Genomic DNA, 25,848 nt, shown 5'->3' on the forward strand with positions numbered 1-25,848 from the left:
TTCCTTTTTGTTGCCCTTGTTGTTGTTGTTATTGATGTCATAACAACAGGGGGAGAGAAAGACAGACACCTGCAGACCTGCTTCACTACTTGTGAAGCGACTCCCCTGCAGGTGGGGAGCCAGGGGCTCAAACCGGAATCCATATGCCAGCCACCTGTGCTTTGCGCCACCTGCTCTTAACCCACTGCGCCTACCACCTGATTCCCAAAGTATAACATCTTAAGAACTCTATTAAGATCAATAAAATGCAACAAGATCAGAAGAGAAAACACAAGTAGAACCTGAACTGGAATTGGCGTATTGCACCAAAGTAAAAGCCTCTGGGATGGGGTGGGGTGGGGGGATACAGGTCCAAAAAGGGTGACAGAGGACCTAGTGGGAGTTGTATTGTTTTATGGAAAACTGGGAAATGTTACGCATGTACAAACCATGATACTTTACAGTTGACTGTAAACCATTAATCCCCCAATAAAGAAATTAAAGAAAAGAACCTCTATCATTATAAATTATCAACCTGCCCATTGAATTGAGGATCTTTTGAAACACTTGATCAGGACTGATGCTTGTTGATATTTAACATCAAGAGAAGCATCATTTAGAGTTCATTCTGCATCTACTTAGCAGGACCAGATGACACCAAAAGCAGCCTCAGCTGTAGACAAAATTCTGAAATTACAGATATCACTATATGACCTTGTAATCTTTATTGTAGAAGGCTGATCTATTTATTTATTTATTTATTCATTCATTCATTTCAGCAAATGTCAGAATATCATGCTTAGAGAAAATTAAAAGCACAATGGCCTAGCACTTCCCAAAGGCTTTTATAAATGAATTTAAAATTTATTCATTTCAGAGAGAGAGAGAGATGGACTGACCGACTCAGAATGTCATCTGATATAGAGCAGGGTATCAAACCTGGAACTTCATTAGGCAAATCCTGTTGTCCATGAAAGAATCACCTTCCTAGCCACTAAGAGTAGAATTCAATAAAATCTCTTCAAGTTGTCTCAACTATTGACTGTCCATACCCTCTTCTATTCATGGTAAACATTTTGTCGATCTTTTTTTTTTTTAATTCTTTATTGGGGAATTAATGTTTTACATTTGACAGTAAATACAATAGTTAGTACATGCATAACATTTCCCAGTTTTCCATATAACAATACAACTCCCACTAGATCCTCTGTCATCCTTTTTGGACCTATATCCCCCACCCCCACCCCCACCCCACCCCACCCCAACCCAGAGGCTTTTACTTTGGTGCAATATGCCAATTCCAGTTCAGGTTTTACTTGTGTTTTCTCTTTTGGTCTTGTTTTTCAACTTCTGCCTGAGAGTGAGATCATCCCATATTTACCCTTCTGTTTCTTACTTATTTCATTTAACATGATTTTTTTCAAGGTCCATCCAAGATCAGCTGAAGACGGTGAAGTCACCATAATGATAGAGGTTCTAATGAGTAACCTAGAGTTTTGTTTTGTTTCTTCTTCAAATCATTTCATTAAGGAGAAAATGGTTTGCAGCAGTGTTGACACATGGGTACAATTTCTCATCTCCTCGTGTTTTTTTTTTCCTCCAATGTTTTATTTTATTTTATTTTATTTTATTTTTTACCAAGATACTGTTCAGCTCTAACTTATGGGCTTGCCAGGGTTTGAACCTGACATTTCAAAGCCTCAGACTGAAGGTCTTTTGAGGAACTATAAATATTATCTTCCAGGTCCTGAATTTAAATTTCTGGTGCTAAAGAATGTTATTTTCAGTGATGGTGTTGGAGTTTAAGATTCCAAGATTTGGGTTCAGAGCTCAATTTTCTGAGAAAAAGAAAGAAAAAGATTTCAAGAAATGAACTAGAAGCTTTCTCTTATAAGGAGATGTAGCAGTAAACGGATTTTTAGAATATACTGGTGGGAAGAACTATACACACATGTTTTTAAAGTTATTTTACTTAAACAATTTTAATAAAAATTTTAGTGTATAACAAATATTCTTTAATTTATTAAGGTTGTATTTAAAAGCTTGTAAGTTTATTCCTTCCAGTCAGATAATTATCCATTAAAGGTTTTGGTATGGATCTTTGTCAATCCTTTGTTTTACAAGAACAGATGTAGGAAGCATATTCCACCTTCATTTTTACATTAGAATTATTTACAGAAACAGTAGGTTTTGCTACTTACTAAATTTATCTTTGTTTCTCTGTATTGAAAAGTGTAAATTTTTGTGGTCCTAAGTTTTGGCTCTGACTTCATAGCTAATTTTTTTTAATTGATGTCACTCATAAATAAAAGCAAATAATTCACCCATAGAAGCATTTTCCCCCTTTCTTATAGGAGCCGTTCCCCTGTAGAGAGCATTATGTCACAACAATAGGCGGATAGACATCCTGTTTATAGATTAATAAATGGGTCCTTCACCATGTTGCCAATTTTATGGGTGTTCTGTATATCAACTCTCCAGCTAATGATGATGAAGTATACATATTCACATTCATCACCATGACATAAGTCTGAGGTGATTGGACAAAATACTGCTCAGAAAGAATGTGCCAATAAATATTCTTAATCTACACCAATGTAGCTCCCATTACAAATGAAATATAGATATTGCATTATGAACAATGAGTATCCTGCCTTGAAAGCAATTATCTACTAAGCTGGGAAGGCAGTTTTGGAACCAAAATATTTCTTAGCAGTCAATTCTAATAGCTCTTTCCTTAAGTAGAATTGTATGCCTCTTTCTTCTCCTAAGATTTCTAATGCTTCTTGGTGGTAGGATAAAGCCAAAATTCTTTTCTTTTTTTTCCCCATTTAGCTTCAAATGACTGTGCCAAATTACACATCAGAATAGTTAGTGTTTAGCAAGGGCAAAATGATTTGTGTTTTATCTGTTCTGCTGAAAAATACAACACATAAAAAGCACCTGGCATTTACCATTCTACTTGTCCAAGTGGTTTTGTCTTTTCAATTTCCAATTCAAATGCATATGAGATATGCCTTTGTATGAGATAACAAACTTCTGTGATCTTTGGTCCTTTAACTCCTGGTTTCTTATAGATGATTATATTGCTGACCACTTGCTATTTTCAGATTTTCTTTTTCCTGAAAGCCCTATGAATAACTGACTTAACCATTGTACTTTATTTGCTGGCAATTGGGAAAGCATTTGTCTCCCTCACTTTTATTGACCAGGATACTCCTGATTTCTGTACTTGATTATAAAAACCTTCAGTTTTTATAAGTACTATAAGTATCATGCTAAGAGTGAAGTTATTGGCATCTTTGGAGAGAAGGACTCTGGATCTATTCTGTTTAACTATCCACTGCAACATCTCCTGGATATCTTTCTTAGGAGTTCACTGAAGATTCATCTTTCTTTTTTCCCCCATGGTATACTTTAATTGTTTTTTTTTTTTATTGGGGGGATTAATGGTTTACAGTCAGCTGTAAAATATAATAGTTTGTTCATGCATAACATTTCCCAGTTTTCCATATAGCAATTCAACCCCCACTAGGTATTCTGCCATCATGTTCCCAGACCTGAACTCTCCTCTCCTTTCCCCAGAGCCTTTTACTTCAGTGCAATACGCCAACTACAGTCCAAGTTCTGTTCTTGGAAAAGGTTTTTGCTTTATAATCCCTAGTATTTTCAACCTGTTAAAATAAGCCAGTATTCATAATTTGATATGCTTTAGTACAACCCAGTGCTGAAAGTCAATATTCTGTTTTGTTTTGTTTCCATGTACCTACTTACTGTATATAGCTGATAAGATTTTTTTTTATTGTTTAATTTTTTTTTTTTAATTACCAGAGTGCTACTTAGCTCTGGTTTATGGTGGTGCAGGAGAATGAACCTGGGACTTCAGAGCCTCAGGTATGAGAGTCTCTTTGCATAACCATTATGCTGGTTGTTAATTAGGTTTCCTTACTGTCTAATTTGTGTGTGTGTGTGTGTGTGTGTGTGTGTGTATAAATAGATCATACTTAAAATCTATTTCAACATTTCTGTCTCCAATGGCAAAATTTCCTATTTGAATTTTCTTGATCCAAATTTGCAATATCAGTGACAAAGGAATATACTTCATTGTGTTAAATGTTTAAGATAATTTAGGATAATCCTTTTGTTTTTGAAGTATTCAGGACAGATTGTGGGCTTACTTAAAAAAAAAAGTGTGTGTGTGTGTGTGTGTGTGTGTGTGTTTTCCTTGAAAGAAATAAATAAAAGAGCTAAGTGAGAGATTTTTTTCTCAAGAAATATTGTTGCTCTTGTGTCACCTTTTGGGGGGTGGGAGGGAAGTGGACAACAATCTTACTTACTTCAACCCAAAGATCCAGGTCCTAGTACTGAATTCTTAAATGAAAACTTTGTTGAGTTTAAAGAACAAATCAAAGGTAGAAAAGCAAGCCAGAGTCTCTCACCCTTCCGCAGAAGACAGATCTAGCCCCAATTGAACTGATCTGTCAGCTTATTTGTAAGATTACAACAAAGCTCCAGATTGAATTCCTTACCTGAATCACTTCCTTATTGACTGAATCCACTTAGACTCCCCTCTAACTTAGCAGAGCATTTTTATTAAAGTCAGGCATACACACATCAATTATCTAGGCTGCATCTGATTTCCTCTACCACTTGTTTTCCTTCTTTGCCTATCAGTGGATTAGAAAACATGATTAGAATTCAGCAGGAAAGTTAAAAAAAAAAAAAAAAGATAGTTCCACAAAGAACAGATGCTTAAGCAAGAGCAACAACATTGAGACTTAAAATAATTGTGATTTTTTTAAAGGCTTTATCTTGCCTAATATAAACACAGTTGCCTGATTTTTATCAGCTATCCACTGCAATGAGACAAAATTTGCATACTAAATTGAATTAAGTAGAAATAGAACCCAATAGTTGTACTATGTTTTATATATACATTCTACCTTATGTCCTATAGTATGTCAAGCTCAGTACAATATCTAAGTGTTGGCAGTGGCTTGTAAAAAGGCTGGCCGAGTATTGAAGTTTTTCTTGTATTCTTCTAGTCACTGGGAGAGAGACTAATACAAAAGCATTTAAGTCACTTTATGAAGTTGTTACAAGTATAAACTGTGTTTCAAAGAAATACTTAAGATAAAGTGAATATACTTATTTATTTAATTAGCTACCACTGCAACCCAAGTGCCTTAATTTAGGGTTCAGTTATTTACTAGAGAGAGAGAGGGAGAGAGGGAGAGGGAGAGAGGAGAGAGAGAACCAGAACTGGAGCATCACTCTTGTACATGCGCCCAGCGATTTAAAGACAGTGAACTGGGGGTGGGGCGGTGGCACAGTGGGTTAAGCGCATGTGGCGCAAAGCGCAAAGACCAGCATAAGGATCCCGGTGCGAGCCCCCGGCTCCCCACCTGCAGGGGAGTTGCTTCACAGGCGGTGAAGCAGGTCTGCAGTGTCTATCTTTCTCTCCCCCTTTCTGTCTTCCCCTCCTCTCTCCATTTCTCTCTGTCCTATTCAACAACGAACAACATCAACAGTGGCAATAATAATAACCACAACTAGGCTACAACAACAAGGGCAACAAAAGGGGGGAAAATGGCCTCCAGGAGCAGTGGATTCATGGTGCAGGCACCGAGCCCAGCAATAACCCTGGAGAAAAAAAAAAAGAAGAAGAAGAAGAAAGACAGTGAACTCAGGAACCCATTTTTGAGAGTCCAATACTATCTCCATTGTGTCATTTCCTGGATTGCTAACTTGGGTACATGAAAATTGTCAGTCATGACAAGAAAATGTTACAACAAAGGGAGAGAAATCTGAAAACCCATCAAAGAAATACCACATGACACAAAATAAGAGAGTTACAAGTTGCAATGAATTTGAAGGTAAATAAGAACTGAATCATATGTGTGCCACCCTAGGTTCTCTTTTCTTTCCTAAAAAAAAAAAAAAAATCTGATCTAGCCACTTCTAGTAGTTAGTACAAAAGTACTAGGGACCAAAGAGCTAGTTCACTAGGTAGGTACGGTGTGGCACGTGGCCAGGCTCAGGTTCTCACGCTGGGGCAACAAAGATAATATGGTGCTGAAGGAAGTTCCAGTGTGGTGATACCTTTTTCTCTCTTTGTCTCTCCCCCTTTCTTGATCTGAGCTGAAGAAAGGACCCAGAACAGTGAAATTGCATATACATGAGTTCCTGACTCCACAAATAAACAGTTATGTTGATAAGTAAATAAGTAAAATAATAAATAAAACAAAAGACTTATCTAGTCTCAAGTAGAGCCTTACTTAATAAATGGCCTGGTGTGGTTTTTTTTTAAATTAAATTCTTATTTTTAGTACTTTATTTGTGATTAATAGTTTTTTTAAAAAACTGTTTCCGTTTATTTATTGGATAGAGACAGAGAGAAATTGAGAGGGGGAGACAGAGAGGGAGAGAGACAGAGAGACACTTGTAGCACTATTTCACCACTGTGAAGCTTTCCCCCTGCAGTTAGGGACCAGGGGCTTGGACCTACATCCTTCCACATTATAATATGTACGCCTAACCAGGTGTGCCAGTGCCTGGCCCCCTGATCAATAGTTTACAAGATTGTAAGGTTACAGTGTATAGTTCCACACCACACCCACCACCAAGAGTTCTGTGTTCCCGCCCTCCCAAAGATAACTGGCAATGTTCCTAAAAGTCTTAGAAACAGTTTTTCCTTCTGTTTTTTTTTTCCAAGTTTATGTGAATCAGAGCTCTAGATTCCACATATGAGTGAATAAATTCATTTTTAAATTTAGTTTTATTTGTTATTTGGGATAGAGACAGAAGTTGAGGGGAATGGGAGGAGAGAGAGACTTGTAGCACCGTTCTACCACAAGTGGCTCACTTTTCATTAAGCAGTTTGTCAACATTCACATTTCACTGAGAAAAATTCATTTTTTTCTTTTTTTATTTATTTAGTTTCCCTTTTGCTGCCCTTTTTTTTTTTATTGTTGTAGTTGTTATTGTTGTTGTTGATGATGTTGTTGTTGTTGTTGGATAGGACAGAGAGAAATGGAGAGAGGAGGGGAAAACAGAGGGGGAGAGAAAGACACCTGCTTCACCGCCTGAGAAGGTACTCCTCTACAGATGGGGAGCTGGGGACACAAACTAGGATCCTTTCACCGGTCCTTAACTTCGCACCATGTGCACTGAACCTGCTGCACTATGGCTCGACTCCCAAGAATTGAATTTTTGATACTAACAGTTTCCTGGTTGCATGATTTAATGGAAGGTGTTTTTTCAACTCTTTGAAACTTGCTTTCTTATCTATAAAATTGGAACCATGAAGTCTATTTGTGGTAGAGTTGGCTGTGTTAATGAATGAGGTGACAGCACAATCTGTGTCGTAAGACTTCAGTAAGTTTGCTGGTTCAGGAAAGCATTTGATGGTAGGTAAAATTATAACTCACTAGTTCTCCAGTTCTTCAGAACTGTTAATTTCCTAATCTTTGAAATACAACTCATGTGGAATGGGAAGATCCATGTAAAATCAGGGGAATATTGTCTATTTTCTGCTAAATATCAAATATGACATTAGTTATTGTTATATTTGTGATTATTATTAATATCTTAACTCTTAAAGCATATGGTCTTATTTCCCAGAAAAGTATACCTTCTCACAATTCTATAGTTAATTCCAGCACATTAGCAGTTACCTCAAACTATATACCCCTGTCTGATATGCTTCTATTACCAATTATTCTTTCCTATTATCTGCCTTTGAGGCCAGATCCCATAGGAGCATCTTTGTCCTAGACTTAACTAAAATTGTCTCTGTCCCAACCCCAAACTGATGTGGGGATGCATTGATATGATTGTGGTTACTTTGCTTGCAGAAGACATTCAGAATGATTATGTGTCATCCCCACTCCACCCCTCCACCCCACCCCCCCCCCATGAGATTTTAATAGTGATAGCTTTTTGGTTGGTTTGTTTTCTGGAGCTGAGAAGGAGGAAGATAAATAACAAAGGCTGCAGCATTTCTCCTTAATTTATTCTCTTAATTATGGATATATGGGTGCATTTAGCAAAGCCAAACACTCAGAGAGACCTTTGAAAAACCTGCATTTGGACTGCCTGGCCAGTGCAAAGCTACCAACAGCTGCTGCAGACCTCGCCTTGGGGTGGATGGCTAGAGTCTGGGGACTTGTATGCTCTATCTGGCACCTTAAGTGCTTCATTAGATGATCTTTGCTTTAGTAAAACAGTAAATAGCAATCCTTGTAAGTCTCACCTGAGAATTTGGAATAACCTCTATTCCAAAAAGCAGGTAGTACCTTCTGGGAGCGACCCTGGGTACTTAAATATAGCACTGATATATATATATATATCTATATATATCTATATATATATAGATATATATATAGATATATATAGATATATATATAGATATATATACATATATAGATATATATATATACATATATATAGATATATAATATAGTTATATAATAATTATATAATTATTTTTGTATATTAACACTGTGCCTTTCCTCCCTCCTGCCCCTCCCCCGAGGCTTCACCCTCCACTCAGAGATTTTTTACATTGCTGCCATACTCCAAACTCAGCAGATTCTGCTTTGAGTTTCTCTTTCTGTTCTTCTTTCTCAACTTCTGTTTATGAGCACTGGTATTTTTTAACTTCATTTTTTTTTTCGCAGGGAAAAAAAAAGACTATTAAAAGCTGATGCTGGTATTGTCACGAAACAGCGATTAGTGGTGATAATAATGAATGAACATGCAAAGCTCACACTGAAATTTTGACATCTGTTATAGATGCTAAATAATAATGATGATGTCAGAAGGCTTTCATTTTCAAACTGTCTTAATTTCATTCACAGTTTGAGATTGCAGATTACAGTAGTTAATTATAGAAATTGGCCCAGAGTGAAACTTTAAATCAGATTTCCATTAAAGTGCACGACTGCAGCAAATTCTTTTATAGTGGGAAAGAACCTCAGCATCCCTGGTGCTCTGGTAGAGTGGGATCTTTCCGCCCCTTCTGGTGATGATTTTCTCATAAGTGTTCTATGTATGGCACAACTGGTATACTAAACAGTCTTGTTGCGCTGCAACAAGAAGCTTATGGGGCCAGTGGTGGTGCACCTGGTTAAGCGCACACATTGCAGGAAGAAAGCTTTGTGAGTAATGAAGCAGTGCTGCAGGTCTCTCTCTCTCTCTCTCTCTCTCTCTCTCTCTCTCTCTCTTTCTCTCTCCAGGGTTATTGGTGGGGCTTGGTGCCAGTAATATGAATCCACTGTTCCTAGTGGCAATTTTTTCCCATGTTATTGGATAGGACATAGAGAAATGGAGAGAAGAAGGGGAAGATAGAGAGGGAGAGAAAAAGATACTTGCAGACCTGCTTCACTGCTTACAAAGATTTCCCACTGCAGGGGAGCAGGTACGTGAACCTGGATCCTTGTGCCTAGTACTATGTAAGTTTAATTGGGTGTGTCACTGCCCAGCCCCCTCAAAATTATTGAAGAAGCTTAGTAACCCATATTACTTTTTTTTTCTTTTTAACCAGAGCACTGCTCAGCCGTGACTTGTGGTGGTGCTGGGGAAGGAACCTGGGACTTCTGAGCATCAGGCCTGAGAATCTCTTTGCATAACCATTATGCTAACTAACCCCACCTTCTCTCCCATGCTAGCTCCCCTCTCAATTTCTCTCTGTCTCAATCCAATAATAAAAATAAATGGGAGGTAGATAGCACCATAAACCAGAACTGAGCAGTGCTCTGGTAAAGAGGGAAAAAAAGAAAAACAATAATAATGTAGTGATGCAAACTTACACCAAGAACAATAAATAAGAAGTATATAAAAATAAATAAAAAGGGGCCGGGTGGTGGTGTACCTGGTTGAGCACACACATTACAGTGCACAAGGACCTGGGTTCAAGGCCCCTCAGGTCCCCACCTGCAGGGAAAAATCAAGTGGTGAAGCATGGCTGAAGATGTCTCTCTCTCCCCTCTCTCCCCTTCCTTCTTGATTTCTGGCTGTCTCTGTCCAATAAATAAAGATAATTAAAAAAAATAAAATAAATTTTAAAGAGTAATTAAATAAAAATATTTTAAAGGAAGCCTATGTACTTCTGTCTATATTGTTCTCCTTATTAAAAAAAATTGTATTTTGTCAGTCAAATTCTTCCCTCTTTCTTTCTGTTTTCTCTGCCTTTTGCATTCTATCATTATTCCTTTCTCATTACACTTCCTCCCTGCTCCCTCACTTCCTTTCACCCTCATTAGCATGAATACTGTGTAAATCTTATCTCCTGCTCTCTCATTCATTCACTGTTCTCTGTTCCTCTAGCTCTCCTATCACTCTCCTATTCTTATGTAAGGCTTCTATATTTTTCTCTATCCCCAAATCAGGGCTCTACACCTGCACAATTCTACTGCTTCTTGCAGACTCTTTCTCCTCCTCCTGCTCCTCTTCCTCCTCCTCTTCTTCCTGATTCTCCTTCTCCTCCTCCTCCTCCTTCTTCTTGTCCTGTTTCCCTTTCGACACCTTTTTCTCCTCCTTATTCTCCCGCTTCCCCTTCCTCACCCTTTTCCCTTCTCCTTTTTCTAGGTAAATCATGATAGGGAGAGAGTGACTCAGAGAGTCAGCAAAGCATTACTTCACTTCTCTTGAAGTTTTCCCTTTGCATTGTACACCCAATGGGATGGCTAGAACCTCAGTCTTTGCCCACATATGTGGTAAAGTGTATGGTATACTGTGCCAAGTATCTCCCAGCCTCTGACAGACTTCTTTCAAGGCTCATTTTCACCCATCTCTGGGAGGAAAAGGAAAAAGGAAAAAAGAAGAAAACTGTCCTCTGGCCTCTGGCACTGCCTGGCCTGCAACATTGCTGGTTACTTCCGCCTTCCTCCTAGCTATTTCCTTCTGCCTAATTCTCTGCTCTTTCTTCTCTTCGTTGATTGGAACACCACCTCTTCATTGTAGTTTGCACCACTGGTCCTGCTCTGAACTCTTTGAGGACCGTAATAATATCTTACTCATTCCTGTCTCTGTAAATGAGAGGAACAGAAAACAGTGAGTGAATGAAATAAGATTTATAGAGACATTTAACTTTGTGCCCGGGACAAGAGTGATGGTCATTAAGTACCTATTAAAATTAATTTACTTCATTAACCTTTTTTTTTTTAATTACTATCAGGGTTATTACTGGGGCTTGGTGTTTGGACAGTGACTCCCAGAATTCATTATTTATTTTTATTCCTTTTTTTTTTTTTTTTGATAGAGACAGAGAGAAATTGAAAGGAAACGGGGAGATTTTTTGAAGAAAATGAGAAACGACTATAGCACTGCTTCACTACTTGTGCAGTATCTTCCCTACAAGTTGTACAAGTATCTTCCCTAAAAAAGGATCTGGAGCTTGAGTCCACTAGTTAAACCATTATTTAAGAGATGCATGATGCTTGGTGATGACGGGAAGACTGCATAATCCTACTGTAGAAAAACACGAAGGGTACTCTCACAAAATTATTCCATCTTGGGCATGGGAGATGTCAGATGAAAGTGAATAAACTGCATTGGAAAACAGATGTGTATGTGTATGTGTGAAGTATTTCTCCACTGTTGGAAAAGGGGACCTTCCCTTGGGTGTAGCATTGTTACATTGTTCGTATTGTTATTGACTTTTTTTTCTTTCTTAATCTTTATCGATTAGATAGAGACAACCAGAAATCAAGAGGAAGGGGGAGATAGAGAGGGAGAAAGACAGAGAGACATCTGTAGACTGCTTCATCACTTCCCCCCCCTGCAAGTGGGGACTGGAGGCTCAAACCTGGGTCCTTGTGTATGGTAACATAAGCACTCAGCCAGGTGTGCCACCACCCAGCCCCCTTGCTATTGACTTACTTTTAGGTCCATGTGGTTATATGAAGTATAAGTATTTTCAATCTCAGATCCTCATTAAAACACACTGAGATACTGCCATGTTAGAAATTCACGGGTATTGATACCTACTGAGACCAACCAGACTCATCACTCATATCTGACACTCAGCTCCAAGGAACTTGACTAACCATGAGTTAAGGGTCATGGGCACCTTCACTCCTTTATGTGCCCCACTGCTACTTATGTTGGTGTATTCGTATAAGTTTGCTGTATGTGATATAGCTTCTCTAGATAGTGATCATACTGTCTAAGGGGTGATAAAAAGAGAGTAATTGTGCAAAGCGCAAGGACCGGGGGAAGGATCCAAGTTCGAGCCCCCGGCTCCCCACCTGCAGGGGAATCGCTTCACAGGTGGTGAAGCAGGTCTACAGGTGTCTCTTTCTCCCCCCTCTCTGTTTTCCCCTCCTCTCTCCATTTCTCTCTGTCCTATCTAACAACGACGAATCAATAACAACAACAATAATAACTACAACAACAATAAAAAAGACAACAAGGGCAACAAAAGGGAAAATAAATATAAAATTTAAAAAAAGAGGGTACTTTATTCCTGTCAATATGAGAAAGCTTCACTGAGAAGTTGGTAACATCGGAATCTATCAGATAAACATACAGTTTGTATGAAGACAGAGAGGCACTGGTACCCCTGAGAACTTTACTAGAAAGCCTGGTTCTTCTACAGAAAACTGCATGAGCCTTAGCAGTTCCTGACTGTCTTTCTTGGACCCCCCCATGAGTCATTATTGCTCTTGAGTGTTTTCTCTTTCATTGTCCTGGCAAGTTCCATGCCATCCCACAGCTATTTGGAACCTGCTGCATATTATGCCTCAATGCTGACAGCATTTAGTAGCTGTCATTAGAAAGCAAACTTCTGCTTACCAGTCAGCCTGCTGTGAACAGTAATAGATTTCCTTTTGGGGAGTGTCCCCAAACTCTTAATTGGTTTGAAAATTATTGCTCATTTATTTTATTCTTAAGACACTACCTTTTTATTGTTGAATAAGTGTATTTTTATTATATGCGAGTCAACATAACTACAGCCCACTGAAAGTGGTTTTATTCTTGCTTCCTGAGTTTCCCCACCCACTTTCTTAATTGCTTATTGAAATAAATGCATGTATAAGTATCCATAAAGAACTGCACAAGCATATGCTGAACATTTAACATATACTAAGCCTTTCAATCACCTTGCCAATGAGGTGCTATTATTTTTTTTATAGATGGAAACTAAGTTCGTGATGGGGTATGTACCTTATCAAGGCCCCAGCTCTAGCATGAATAAAGAAATAACTGATGGTTTAGAAAGCTGGTATTGGCCTCACCACTGCTCCATCCTAACTGTGTAACCTTGGGGCACAGCATGCAAATCCTCTGAATGGCTTTGTCAGTGACAGAGCTCTCATAACTGTTTTTTTCTGAACGGGGTTCTGTTGAGGATCGAAATAAAAAAAAAATAGGAATTTAAGCTGTGGCTATTTCTGAAATAGTAAAGTACTGTACAAATACAAGTTAATGTATTCTGATGTGTTTTGTATAGTTATTTTAGCATATTGGAATTTCATATGTTAAACATGGCATTCAGCACACACATATATGTTTTGCAATTAGTGTAGCATAATTTAATTGTTACTCTATTGTTGGAATTTTGATGTCTCCAGCTTGATGAATAGCCATTTCTATGGGTGTTATCAATTAATCTAGGTAATGAATTCTCTTCATTATCTTGTTCTTCATGTTAATTATACAGGATTTTCTTATGCCTATTTATCAAGTCAAGACAACTATAATTTTTGGCCTGCATGCTTTTGAATATGGAATATGTATAAGCAGGTTAACATGATGAGTTTAAATTTACATTTCTTGAAAGTCCTAGTCAGTGGTTTGACTTTCCTTACATCTTTATTTGTGGTATGATTGCACTTCTCTTTCTTTAGGAGTCTTCTTTTTAATCAAAAAGATTATCTAAGATAATTAATATATTTTTGACTTTTGAGATTGTACGTATATCAATGAGGTATTAAGGGACTGTGGAAAAATTTTGAGTCTCTGCCTATTAATACAAAACTGCAAATAATAAGTTCAGCAAATAATAAATTATCCCATGAAACATCATGACAAATAAAATTTTAAATATATGAAGTATGGGGAGAAAAAGCACAAGTGCATCAAATTTTAAATGACATTACTCATAAAATAACAATTCCAGACAATAATATTAGAAAACCCAAATGACAATATATAATAAATGAGTGGTGACTAAATGGTGACTCAGTTCAGAGAAATGATTGATGGAGAAAGAGGATAATGTTGTATACCGATATTGATTAACTCAGTACTAATTTATAAATTTCTTTGAATTTTCATTATGTATTTCATGTTCTATATTTAATAAAGTAGCAACAAAAAAACAAATTATTTTCTCTCCGTTGTTTGGCCAGTTAATTTTTAAATATTTTTACTAGTGATTTAATATTGATATACAAAACTGTGGGATAACAGGGGTATAATTTTACACTGTTCCCACCACCAAAGTTCTGTGTCCCCATTCTCTCCACTGGAAACTTCAGTAGTTCTCCCAAGATCACAGATTTGGGTACACTTATTTCTATAACTATCTGTCTTTATATATATGATTATGGTCCTGCTTTCTCTTCCTGTCTGAGTCACACATACACCTACTACTACTTCCAAGTGTCTTTTTTTTTTTTTTTTCCTCTTTTCTCTCTGGGTCCTGAATAATTGGAGTTAAGAACCTCTGGTCATCTTCCTCTTACATTTCTCCCCCTCTGGACTAAAATTCTTTATGGGGTGCAGAAGGTGGGAGTTCTGACTTCTGTAATTGCTTCTCTACTGGACAGGGCCATTGGCAGGTCGATCCATACCCCCAGCCTGTTTCTCTCTTTCTCTAGTGAGGTAGGACTCTGGAGAGGTGAGGTCCTAGGCCACATTAGTGAGGTCATCTGCCCAGAGAGGTCAGAATGGAATTATAGTAGTGTCTTCAACATGGTGGCTGAAGGTAGTAAGATAACAAAGCAGGACAAAATGACTAATAAACAGGAACCAAAAAGTAGGAATAGAATAGATGAGATTAGGTATCTTGGGTGTGGAAATAAACTAGGAAGTCTATTTTAGGTGTGTTCCAAGGGGCCTATGACTTTAGTAATTTGTGCCTATTTTCTAGCTAGCATGCAGGTGAACTAAAAATATTGCTTGGGAAGATGGTGTCAGAGAATAGAACTAGAAAGCTGGATTAGGGCAGAGAGTAGCTCCCAAACTTGAAGAGATATATAAATACAATTAACTATCTGAACCATCAATCTAACCCAGGCCCCATATGTATTCACATTTAGCACAGAAGCCTGTGTAACCTCTGAGTCCCTGTCAGTCTGAGTTTTCAGTCCATGGTCATAGCTGGGAGAACATTCTAGGCTGCATTCATTTTAGGACCAGTCTTCTTTGAATGGTAAAGGAGGGTGACACATCCTCCCTTCTGAGAGTAGGGCAGTCCTTACCATTGCCACTTTATAGTGAGAGTAAAGTCCTTGAGAAACCCACAAAAGGTCTTATGATGATCCTGATGGAGGCGACCAATGATGGTGGAGAGAGGGATCTATTAGAGGTCTTTGCCCGTGTTGTCTATGGAGAAATTCAAGGATTCCCTTAGTAGGGCCCAGATGATGAGGTGACCTGGTATTGACCAAAAAAGGCTATCATCAGGTGAGCCCGTCTCTTGCCCTCATCCATCTTTTGTAGTCCTTTTTTTATCTGATGGGCTCCTGGACTTAACTTTTTTCCAGTTATTAAAGCACCGAGTGTCATTTGTTATATCCAATCTAGTATTAGGTGTATGGGGTGTGGCCAGTTAATTGTGAGGATGTTTTCCATCAGCATTTTGGTGAGCACATCAACATTTTGATCAACTCTGTGCTATTTTCAATTTCAGGTTGAAGCTATCCTCGTAAATATTTTTGGCGGAATTGTCAACTGTGCCATTATTGCCAACGGTATCACCAAAGCCTGTCGAGAACTGGAACTTAAAGTGCCCCTAGTGGTCCGACTTGAAGGTCAGTTTGGGGAGATTTCCAAAGAAGTTCCCTAATTGTATTGAGTTTTTTATACTTCATGATCAGGTATGCAATATCTTTTTTACTCAAAGACTTCCTAAGACTATATGAGATGACACTGGGTTGAGTAAAATGAAATGTTTGTACAGGAGTACTCCTCTCTAACAAGCTAACATGGTTGATAGCTTTTGAGAGTGGTGTATGTTACAATTTTCCAAACTTAGTCCACTGTTGATCCCCTTTATTAGGAATCATTTCATGAGTTTAGTGTTCTGAGAAAAAAAACTCTTGAGAATTGCTGCTCTAAGAATTATTCATCGTAGAAAAGCAACAGTGCACAAACTTTGTAGTCCTGGATTCTTTTAGTTGTTAAAATAGAATAACATAGGAGCTCTGGTTTATTTTGAGATATTCTTTCTTTCTAATATCTGTCTGTCTGCCTGCCTGCCTGCCTACCTACCTACCTACACACATACACACATGCATGTAGGTATGTAAAGAGAATAATGTGTACATATACACACCTGTTAATATAGTTTATTAATAAGTCAATTTTGTAATAGGTATAGCTACTTAGTTTTTTTAAATGCTCATTTTATAATAGAACAAAATTTCATGTACTTCATGTATACTATATATTTAATGAAAAACTATCTTTTCAATTTTTCAGTAAGAATGGCCTTGTTTTGCATTTATGCAATTCACTTTAATATCTAGTTTAAATTTCGTTCTGCATTTTTTCCTTTAATATTATTTATTTTGGATAGAGACAGAAATTGATTGGGAAGGGGGATGTTGAAGGAGGGAGGGAGACCTGCAGCTCTGCTTCATCATTTATGGTACATTCCCCCTGCAGACAGGGGCCATAGGGTCTTGGACCTGGATCCTTGCACACTGTAATGTGAGTGCTCAACCAAGTGTGCCATCACTTAGACCCCTGTATTATGCTTTTGCAGTATTTTTTAGTTGAAGTATGTGAAGAAAATTTGGCCTCTTGGACCTATTATTCATGTTACATAATTAGTGTGAATTATATGTAAGAATTATATAATTCTTACCTTTTACTACTCTGAAATCCATTAGTAGTAGTTTATTAGTTAAAGAATAATTATAAGGAGGAAATCTATCTGTCTTTCAAGGATTGATAGATTCCAACATGCAGTATGAAAAAAATACATGTTAATGGCACACCATTCTTATCATGAAAGTTTTTGAATGTCATGAATTTATCAAAATGGCAAGTGCAGATTTTTCAGCATTTTCTCTTTAAAGTAAAGTGTTTTTGGTACTTGGCAGTGGCGCACCGGATTAAGTGCACATAATATTAAGCACAAGGACCTGAGCAAGGCCCCTGATTCAAGTTCTTGGCTCTCCACCTGCAAGGGTGTTGATTCACAAGTGGTGAAGCAGGTCTGCAGATGTCTGTCTTTCTCCCTCTCTTATCTTCCCCTCCCCTCTCAATTTCTCTCTGTCCTATTCAATAAAATGGAAAACGTGGCTGCAGGAGCAGTGGATTCGTATAGTTCAGGCACCGAGCCCCATCAATAACCCTGGAGGCAAGAGTAAAAATAAAATAAGATAAATAAAAAGTTAACTATTTCCATCAACTATGTAAACTATGCTACTAGTTTTACCCACCATTACTTTAGCTTCATCACTGCAAATGCCAATAAGGGATTATTGTTGTTACTGTTGTGTGGAATTGTACCCCTCTTATCCTATGGTCTTGTCAGTGTTTCCATTATATAAATCAAAAAATTTAAAAAAGAAAAAAACAGTTTTACATCAGGTACCTTCACCAGGATTCTGTGGAGCATATGTGGAAAACCACAGTAGTAAAAAAGCAAAAGTAGGGTGGAGGGTAGATAACATAATGGTTACGCAAACAGACTCTCATGCCTGAGGCTCCAAAGTCCCAGGTTCAATCCCCACACCACCATAAGCCAAAGCTGAACAGTGCTCTAGTTAAAAAAAAAAAAAAAAGATGAAGAAGCAAAAGTAGATGATTTGAGAAGATATAAATATCCTGTCCACATCTCAGCTATCTCAGATTACAATAATACAGCAATACAACCTCCTTCTTGGTACTACTCAGTTTCCCCAAGTTCTTGGTTGGTCCTGTCATTCCCTAGTAAACTCTTTTCCTCAAGATAAAGTCCAGAAATATTCTGATCCTGCTGTGTATATTCCCATATTTTGAAATCAACCCTCCAGATCATCTGCAGCCTGATTTTATTTGTTTGCTTTTTTATGTGCTTTCTTTCATTTCCTCCGCTTCCTTTCTTTCTCACCATGACTCTCTGCCTTACACATGTGTGTCTATGTCATACAGACTTGATGAAAGTGATGATCGCAAAAGAGAAATGAAAAGAGTAGAAGCTCTAGTTAGACAAGTTAAAATGAATATTAAAATATATGGGAGTATGTTAAATCCTCTTAAAATGTAGTACAACACAGTTGATACCACTAAGAGGAAAGAAATTGACAGGGCTTTAGTAGAAAGAAAATCAATCAAGGAATGAATGGGTATATCAGTATATGTATAATTCTCATTAGAAAATATTGTGTTCAGGTCAGAGTAGCCAGTGACATTCAGAATCTCTCTCTCCCTCCATTTTATTGGAGGGGGGTGTTAATGATTTCTAGCACATTTATCTATACATGGGCACAATTTCCCAGCTCCAAGTAACAGATAGCTGCATAATATTCTCACTCCCAACTTAGGATCCCAACCCACCCCATTTTTTTTCTTTTCTTTCTTTTTATCATTTTATTTATTTACCTTTAATGAGAGAGATACATAGAGAGGGAGAATGAGAGACCAGAGCAGTGCTCAGATCTGGCTTATGATGATGCTGAGGATTGAACCGGGGACCTTAGAGCTTCAGGCATGAAAATCTTTTTGCATAAACATTATGATGTCTCCACAGCCCTAAGCCACTGCACCCCCCGCCCCTTCCTTTTCAGTCCTTTTCCAAAGTCCCTGGCTTTGGTGTAGTACACTACACCCAGTCCAAGTTTCACCCAGTGTTTTCCATTTCTGTCCTTGTCTCCCAAGTTCTACCTACAGGTGAAGTCATCTGGTATTCATCCCTCTCTTCCTGGCTCACTGCACCTAACACTATTCCTTTAGGTTTCATCCAGTGTAAGGCAAAAATCGAAATTTTAGAGTTTCTGGTGTAATATCCAAGTCTATGATCTATTCTTACGTGATTTTTTTGGTGCAACAGTGTTAAGTTGGCCTAGTTTTACTTTTCTACATGTGAATGTCCAGTTTTCCCACCACCATTTATATGTTGAAGGAACTTTTTTTTTACCCCCTATTGAGTGGTTTGGGCCTGTTTGTCATATATTAGGTGACTGCATATGTGTGGGCTTTTATCTAGATTCTTGATTCTGTTCCACCAATCCAAGTGTCCATTTTCATTGCAGTAACACAGTTTAAATCACTGTTTGCTTTGTAATATAAACTGAAGTTGGGGGGTGTGATAGCTCCAATTCTTTTTCTTTTTTCTTCAGGGTGCTTTGGCAATTTATGGTTGTTTTGTGATTCCACACAAATTTTTGGAGAAATTGTTCAGTTTTCTTGAAGAATGCCATTGGGTTACTATGAGCATTGTATCTAACTTAAAATATCTATGACAGTTTTTTTTGTTTTTTTTAACAAAAAAACAAAAACTTGCTTCACCCATCATTCACCATTTGACTCTGTTCATTTTGTTTTTCCCTTTCCTGTATTTTGTTTTCTCCTGTTGTTGTTTGTGTTCTTGGTTCCATTCTACCACTAGTCACATTATTTAAAATTGGGATTCCTTTGATTCTTTTCCTGTAGAACTGCTTTCAAGAATTCTTGCAAGGCAGGACTGGTGGTGGTGAAATACTTCAGTTTCTGAACGTTTGAAAATATCTTTACTTCTCTGTCATACTTAAAGGATAATTTGACAGGATAGAGTATTCATAGCTGGCAGTTCTTATTTTTTAATAATTGGAATTATTAAAAATTATTTTTAAATTATTTAAAAATTTCTCATCTTGTGATGAGAAATCTAACTCTGTATGTCAGATTCTTCCTTCCCCTACCAGCCTACAATATTTGTTTCCTTAGCTTCGCTTTTGGATAGTCTTACTATGATGTGTCATGTTATGAGCCACTTTGGATTCAGGAAGTTCTATGTTCATTCATCTTCCTGGATGTCTATGTTTTGAACTTTGTCCAGGTATGGAGCATTTTCTGCTGTGGTTTCTTTAAATATGTTCTCTACTCCTCTCTCCCTCTCTTCATGTTTTGGTTAAGCAAGGTTTCTGTTTTTCAGCCAGGAGACGGCATTGTGGCAATATTGTATATATACTTGGAGTGATAGGTTTCCTTCTATATGACCCTGGGCCAGGTTTAGTGCCTTTAGAGACAAAATAGGGTCATGCTGCCTTGTTTCAGTCTGCATTCTGGCCTCTCTCTGGAAGTCTGCTTCCACAGCCTGGTTAGACTGCATAGCTTTAGCTTTCAAACAGGTTTTCACTGATAGGTTTTCTGCTTTCTTGGGACAATGTTCTGCTGTGTAGCTACCAAATGTTGCCAGCTACTGCCTCCTGGTTCAAGCTGTTCTTGTCTTGAGGGATACTTTTACACCCCCTTCCTCATGCACCTACATCCTCCTATGGCTCTGTGAATTGCATCAGAAGTTCCAGTTGTAATACTGAGGTCCCAGATGTCTTTTCATTTCTTTTTTTTTTTTTTAATTTTTTAAAAATTTTTTATTTAAGAAAGGATTAATTAACAAAACCATAGGGTAGGAGGGGTACAATTCCATACAATTCCCACCACCCAATCTCCATTTCCCACCCCCTCCCCTGATAGCTTTCCCATTTTCTATCCCTCTGGGAGCATGGACCCAGGGTCATTGTGGGTTGCAGAAGGTAGAAGGTCTGGCTTCTGTAATTGCTTCCCCGCTGAACATGGGCATTGACTGGTCGGTCCATACTCCCAGTTTGCCTCTCTCTTTCCCTAGTAGGGTGGGTCTCTGGGGAAGTGGAGCTCCAGGACACATTGGTGGGGTCTTCAGTCTAGGGAAGCCTGGCCGGCATCCTGATGACATCTGGAACCTGGTGACTGAAAAGAGTTAACATACAAAGCCAAACAAATTGTTGAGCAATCATGGACCCAAAGCTTGGAATAGTGGAGAGGAAGTGTTAGGGAGGTACTCACTGCAAACTCTAGTGTACTTCTGCTTTCAGGTATATATTTTGCAGTAGTTTATGTATACGTGTGAACATATGCTCTCTCTCACAGAAACTGGTGTATATCTAGGTTTGGGGACTTTGTTAGAAAGTGAACCACCTGAGATGAAATTAGAGTATACTATGAAAGGAAAGGCCTCACCCGAGTAATGAAGTTGAAGGGTTGTCATTCCACACGTGAAGTCTCTGGACACAGTCTGAAGTGAAGCATGTTGAGGTGGCAATCGTTGTGTTGGTTAGGGTCTTTTCATTTCTTTACTTAGTTTTGATTATGGAAGTGGTCTTCCCATGGCTGCTACTTCACAGCCATACTCCTGGAGCTCTCCAATCTTCAGGTTTTTTTTTTTTAACAAATCATTTTATTGGGGAAACTGTGCATTTTATTGGGGAAATAGTGCAGTTGTTGACATATGAGTACAATCTCTTTTTATTGATTTAATATTAATCCTCAAGACTAGGATATGAGGGGTATAATTCCACATATTTCCCACCACCAGAGTTCCATATCCCTTCCACTGGAAGCTTTCCTATTCTTTATTCATCTGGGACCATGGACCCAGTATCATTATGGGGTGCAGAAGGTGGAGGGCCTGGTTTTAATACTTGCTTCTTTGCTGGACATGGACATTGACAGGTTGATCTATACTCCCAGCCTGTCTCTGTCTTTCCCTAGTGGGACAGGGCTCTGGAGAGGTGAAGTTGTAGGACTCAATGGTGAAGTCTATTCTGGAAAATCAGGTTGGCATCATGGTAGCATCTGCAATTTGGTGACTGAAAAGCATTAAGCAGAACAAATTGTTTAATAATCAGGAGCCTAAACGTAAAAATAGAGCAGATGAGATTTGGGGGGGTCTCCATTTTGGAGAAAACTTAGGTATTTTCCAAGGGGCTCATGACTTTCCTAATTTTTGCCTGACCCTGACATTGTGTTCTTAAAAGGAAGCAAGTCTTTGTAAACATATCAAGCTGGTTCCTGTCACTTGGAAATGACTAAAAATGACAGCATATTATGGTGGATTCATCCTTGTCGTGATCCTCACTGTACCCATGCTGTCAGCACAGGTCTATAATTATTAATTAGTATACTCTTAGAGAAGAAAGTTACCTACTCTAACCCCCCCCCCAAAAAAAAGATGAAAAGAAACACTGCTCTTATTTTCACACTATGCTTGGTATTTCTACCCCAGAATTGTGTGTGTTAGCATAATATAAAGAAGAATGATAAAGAATTCTGTTCTCTCTCCTCTTGACACTGATATCACTGATAACAAAAAGCAAGCTCTTGAAATAGTATTATCCATAAAATCCATATAAGAAATGAACCAAACACAAACCCCGCTGGTAAATACTCTTTGTTTCTAGGTGAATGAAGACTCATATAAAACTTATGTGTCCTAAGCTGGGTTCCTGTTACATCTTAGGTACCTTTATTGACTTATTCTCTTTTCAAGGTTGCTAAGAGATGACTGCTATAATTACAGTGTTTTTAAGCTGCAAATTAACATGCAAATATCACAAAGTTGAGAGAAGAAATAAGCTTCAGTTATTTTTTTAAAAGAGACAATAGAACTTAGTAGAAAAATTAACATGTCTCATACTCAGGAGTTGGTCTTGGAATATGAACATTTGTAGATATTGAAACACAGGAGCATGGCAGATCACAAGTTGTCCCGAAGAAGGTGATGACTTTACAGCTGCCATGTTGTAACTTAAAAACAAGTAGAATGGTTACATCAGGTTAATAGCAAGAATCTGTTACAATACATAAAATCTAAAACCTAGACAGAACTACCACATAGAGGAAATAACAGAGACAGAAAAGGAGATGCAAGTAAAGGGGGCCCTGCATTTTAAATGTAATGGTGACATGAGTGGTGGAATCATTGATAGGCTTAGAAAAGTTAGAACTGGGACTTGGAGTGGAAGAGTTCCAGTAGCATCTAGTCATCCTGAGTTTGAGATGAATCTGTAATATCAGACAGAGTGCATGTGGAGGAAGAGATGTGGGAATACAGAGGAAGGACCCTAGGAGAGGTGTGTAGTAGACAAATATATCATCTCATTTCCGAGGCCTTTAATATACCACAGTCAGGACTTGCTACATTGGAAATTGTCTCTCTGCAGTACAGCAGTTGAGAAACCAACCCAAATCAAAAATCTCTTCTCAGGAAAAGTTTGGTTCTCGGTGCTTCCAGTAGGGGGGAAACTGGTAACTACAGGGGCCATTGAGAAATTTCTCTTATGTATGATCTAAATTTCTCATTTGCTTTCCTCTGGGTTGAAACATAAACTCCCCTCTCACAAATCTTTTTGCATGTGCTTATATTTCATCCAACCTTAGAGTACAGTTTAGTTCCTTCTGTTTTTCTAAACAGAGACACTTTACATTATCTGTGATGACAGAGAAAGATAGTGGTGCAGAGAGGCGGCAGCATTTTGTACAGTTCCAGTGGTCATTTCTATTTGACTGCACCCAATATTATCCTTTCTACTTTACCCGACAAACTTCTCATTTCTAGTTCTTGATTTTGTATTTCACATTTCCAGAGCACATGCATCATTGTGTAGCTAGTGAAAGTGAGATACGAAAGAAATAATCCGAGCATCTGTGATAAAGCTAAATGATGCATAAAAGACTAAGAGTTAGAGTATAATAATAAAAATTGTTCATATATATTAAGTGCTTTCTAAGTTTCACAGACTTTCACACATAGTTGTATAGTCCAAACAATTAACTGTGTGGTTTTCACTGACCAAGAGAGCAAGCATTTCAAAGCCTTTAACTTGTTATGTTATCATATGCTTTCTATAAGTAACCAAGGCTTGCCCCCTTTGATTATTAGGTCCATTTGGAAGGTCCAGAATCCTTGCCATACATCTGCCTCAGAAATTTGCAGTCCAAATTTAAAGACTCTGTTGCCACACATGATGTATTAGAAATGTCTTGATGAGGAAAGTTTTAATCAATCAAACCAGGCTTGATTTAGGAGGATTTTGTGGACAAATCTTTGTTCTCAGCTGTAGAGTAATTACAAGCTGTTTTACCAGTGGATCAGGAAAGGATTACTCTCCTCTTTGAAAATGGTAACTTTATAATTACATGTATTTACTTGCCTTATCAGAATAGAACTCACCAGCTGAGACACAGGATTATTTTTATTTAAAAGACTCTTGGGTAAATTGAACAACCACATTTGGGGGAGTTTAGCTTTTGTAGACAGTTGTTTCAGGCACAACTAAAGAAAAAATTATCTCAAATGAGTTTTATCTTTTTGTTTTGATTTTTTTTTTCCTTTTGAAATGGGACAAAAAAATATTTAGATTGTTAATTTAGTTAGCAGTGATACTGTTGGAAAATGTACAGACATTTACTAATAGTCTTGTGGATTTGATGTGCAAATGAGTTTCAGCTAAAGGTTTGGATTTTATATAGGCAGTTTTATAGTTCTGATCAGATTCTGCCAGTTTTTCCAGAAAATACTTTTTTAATTTTTTATAATTTATTTATTTATTTACTTATTGCCACAAAGGTTATTACCGCAACTCAGTGCCTATAGGACTTCCACCATTCCCTGTGACTATCTCCTCCTCTTCTTCCTCCTCCTTCTCCTCCTCTACCTTTGCCTTCCCCTCATCCTTTTTCTTTCATTTTGATAGAGTGTGAGAGAGGGAGAGAGAAGAGGGGAAAATATCAAGCTTCTGCCCCTCAAGTTGGACCAGGGACTTAAACCTAGGCCCCCACACATAGTAACATGTGAGCTCCACCACGTGAGATAGCAGCTGGTCCCCATATATATATATTTTTTCCCATGTTACTGTTTTTAAATCTGCAGCAAACTGTTTGACTCAAATACACCTGAAAAGTAATTTGCTTTTTTTTCAGATGCTTATTACAATTCCATGAAATAAAGAATAATGAAAATAATAATGATAATAATTGTTGAATCCTGTATTTATTTGTCTGTTTGCTTGTTTATCTATTGGATAGTGACAGCCAGATATCCAGAGCAAAGAAGGTGATGAAGAGGGAGAGAGATAGAGAGACACCTGCAGCATTGCATCACTATTCATGAAGCTTTCCCCCTTGCAGATGGGGACCAGGGACTTGAACCCAGGTCCTTGCACACTGTAATGTGTGCACTCAACCAGGTGCACCATCCCCCACCCCCAAATCCGGTTTCTTCTTAGCCAAATCTTCTCCATTTGGTTTTCCCAGTGATGACAGGTTTGTTTGAGTAGCATAACCATTTTACTTTTCTCTTGCCAAATGTCTTTAGGAAAAAGAGCTGCCAACCTTCCCCCTCCTCATTCATATCAGTCTCTGATCTTCCCTAAATTGTCTCAAAAATCATTGAAAATGCATTTGCAAATAATAAAGTATGGATTCTCTTTTATTTCACTTTGTTGGACAGTTACTTATCCTTGTTCTATGAGAGCCTGGCCACTTGGAGTTAACAACCAGAGGGCTACATAGTACATGTCCTTAGCACGTAGTAAAACTACTCCATGGTGCTTTGGCTGCTAAAAGGGAAAGGAAACATTAAAGTGTGGCATTACAGCATGCACAGATAGCAACAGCACTTTCAGCTGTGTCCCCCCATTTCCAGCCGTCTGCAAGACTTCACTCATGCTAGGGTTTAAGACCAAATAA

At 38.0% G+C, this 25,848-nt stretch overlaps 1 protein-coding gene across 3 annotated transcripts in view; it reads left to right on the forward strand.

Moving 5' to 3' along the window:
- The window catches only part of SUCLG2 (succinate-CoA ligase GDP-forming subunit beta), a 329,175-nt gene that overhangs the window by 281,224 nt on the left and 22,103 nt on the right, over window positions 1-25,848 (forward strand). For all 3 annotated transcript variants that reach the window (XM_007535147.3, XM_060202910.1, XM_060202911.1), the window contains one exon: window positions 15,842-15,962. In XM_007535147.3, the coding sequence (XP_007535209.2) occupies window positions 15,842-15,962 (121 nt within the window). The remainder of the gene's footprint in view (window positions 1-15,841; window positions 15,963-25,848) is intronic.

The sequence above is a fragment of the Erinaceus europaeus genome, chromosome 12 (genome assembly GCF_950295315.1).
Source record: "Erinaceus europaeus chromosome 12, mEriEur2.1, whole genome shotgun sequence".
NCBI classification, from domain to species: Eukaryota; Metazoa; Chordata; class Mammalia; order Eulipotyphla; family Erinaceidae; genus Erinaceus; species Erinaceus europaeus.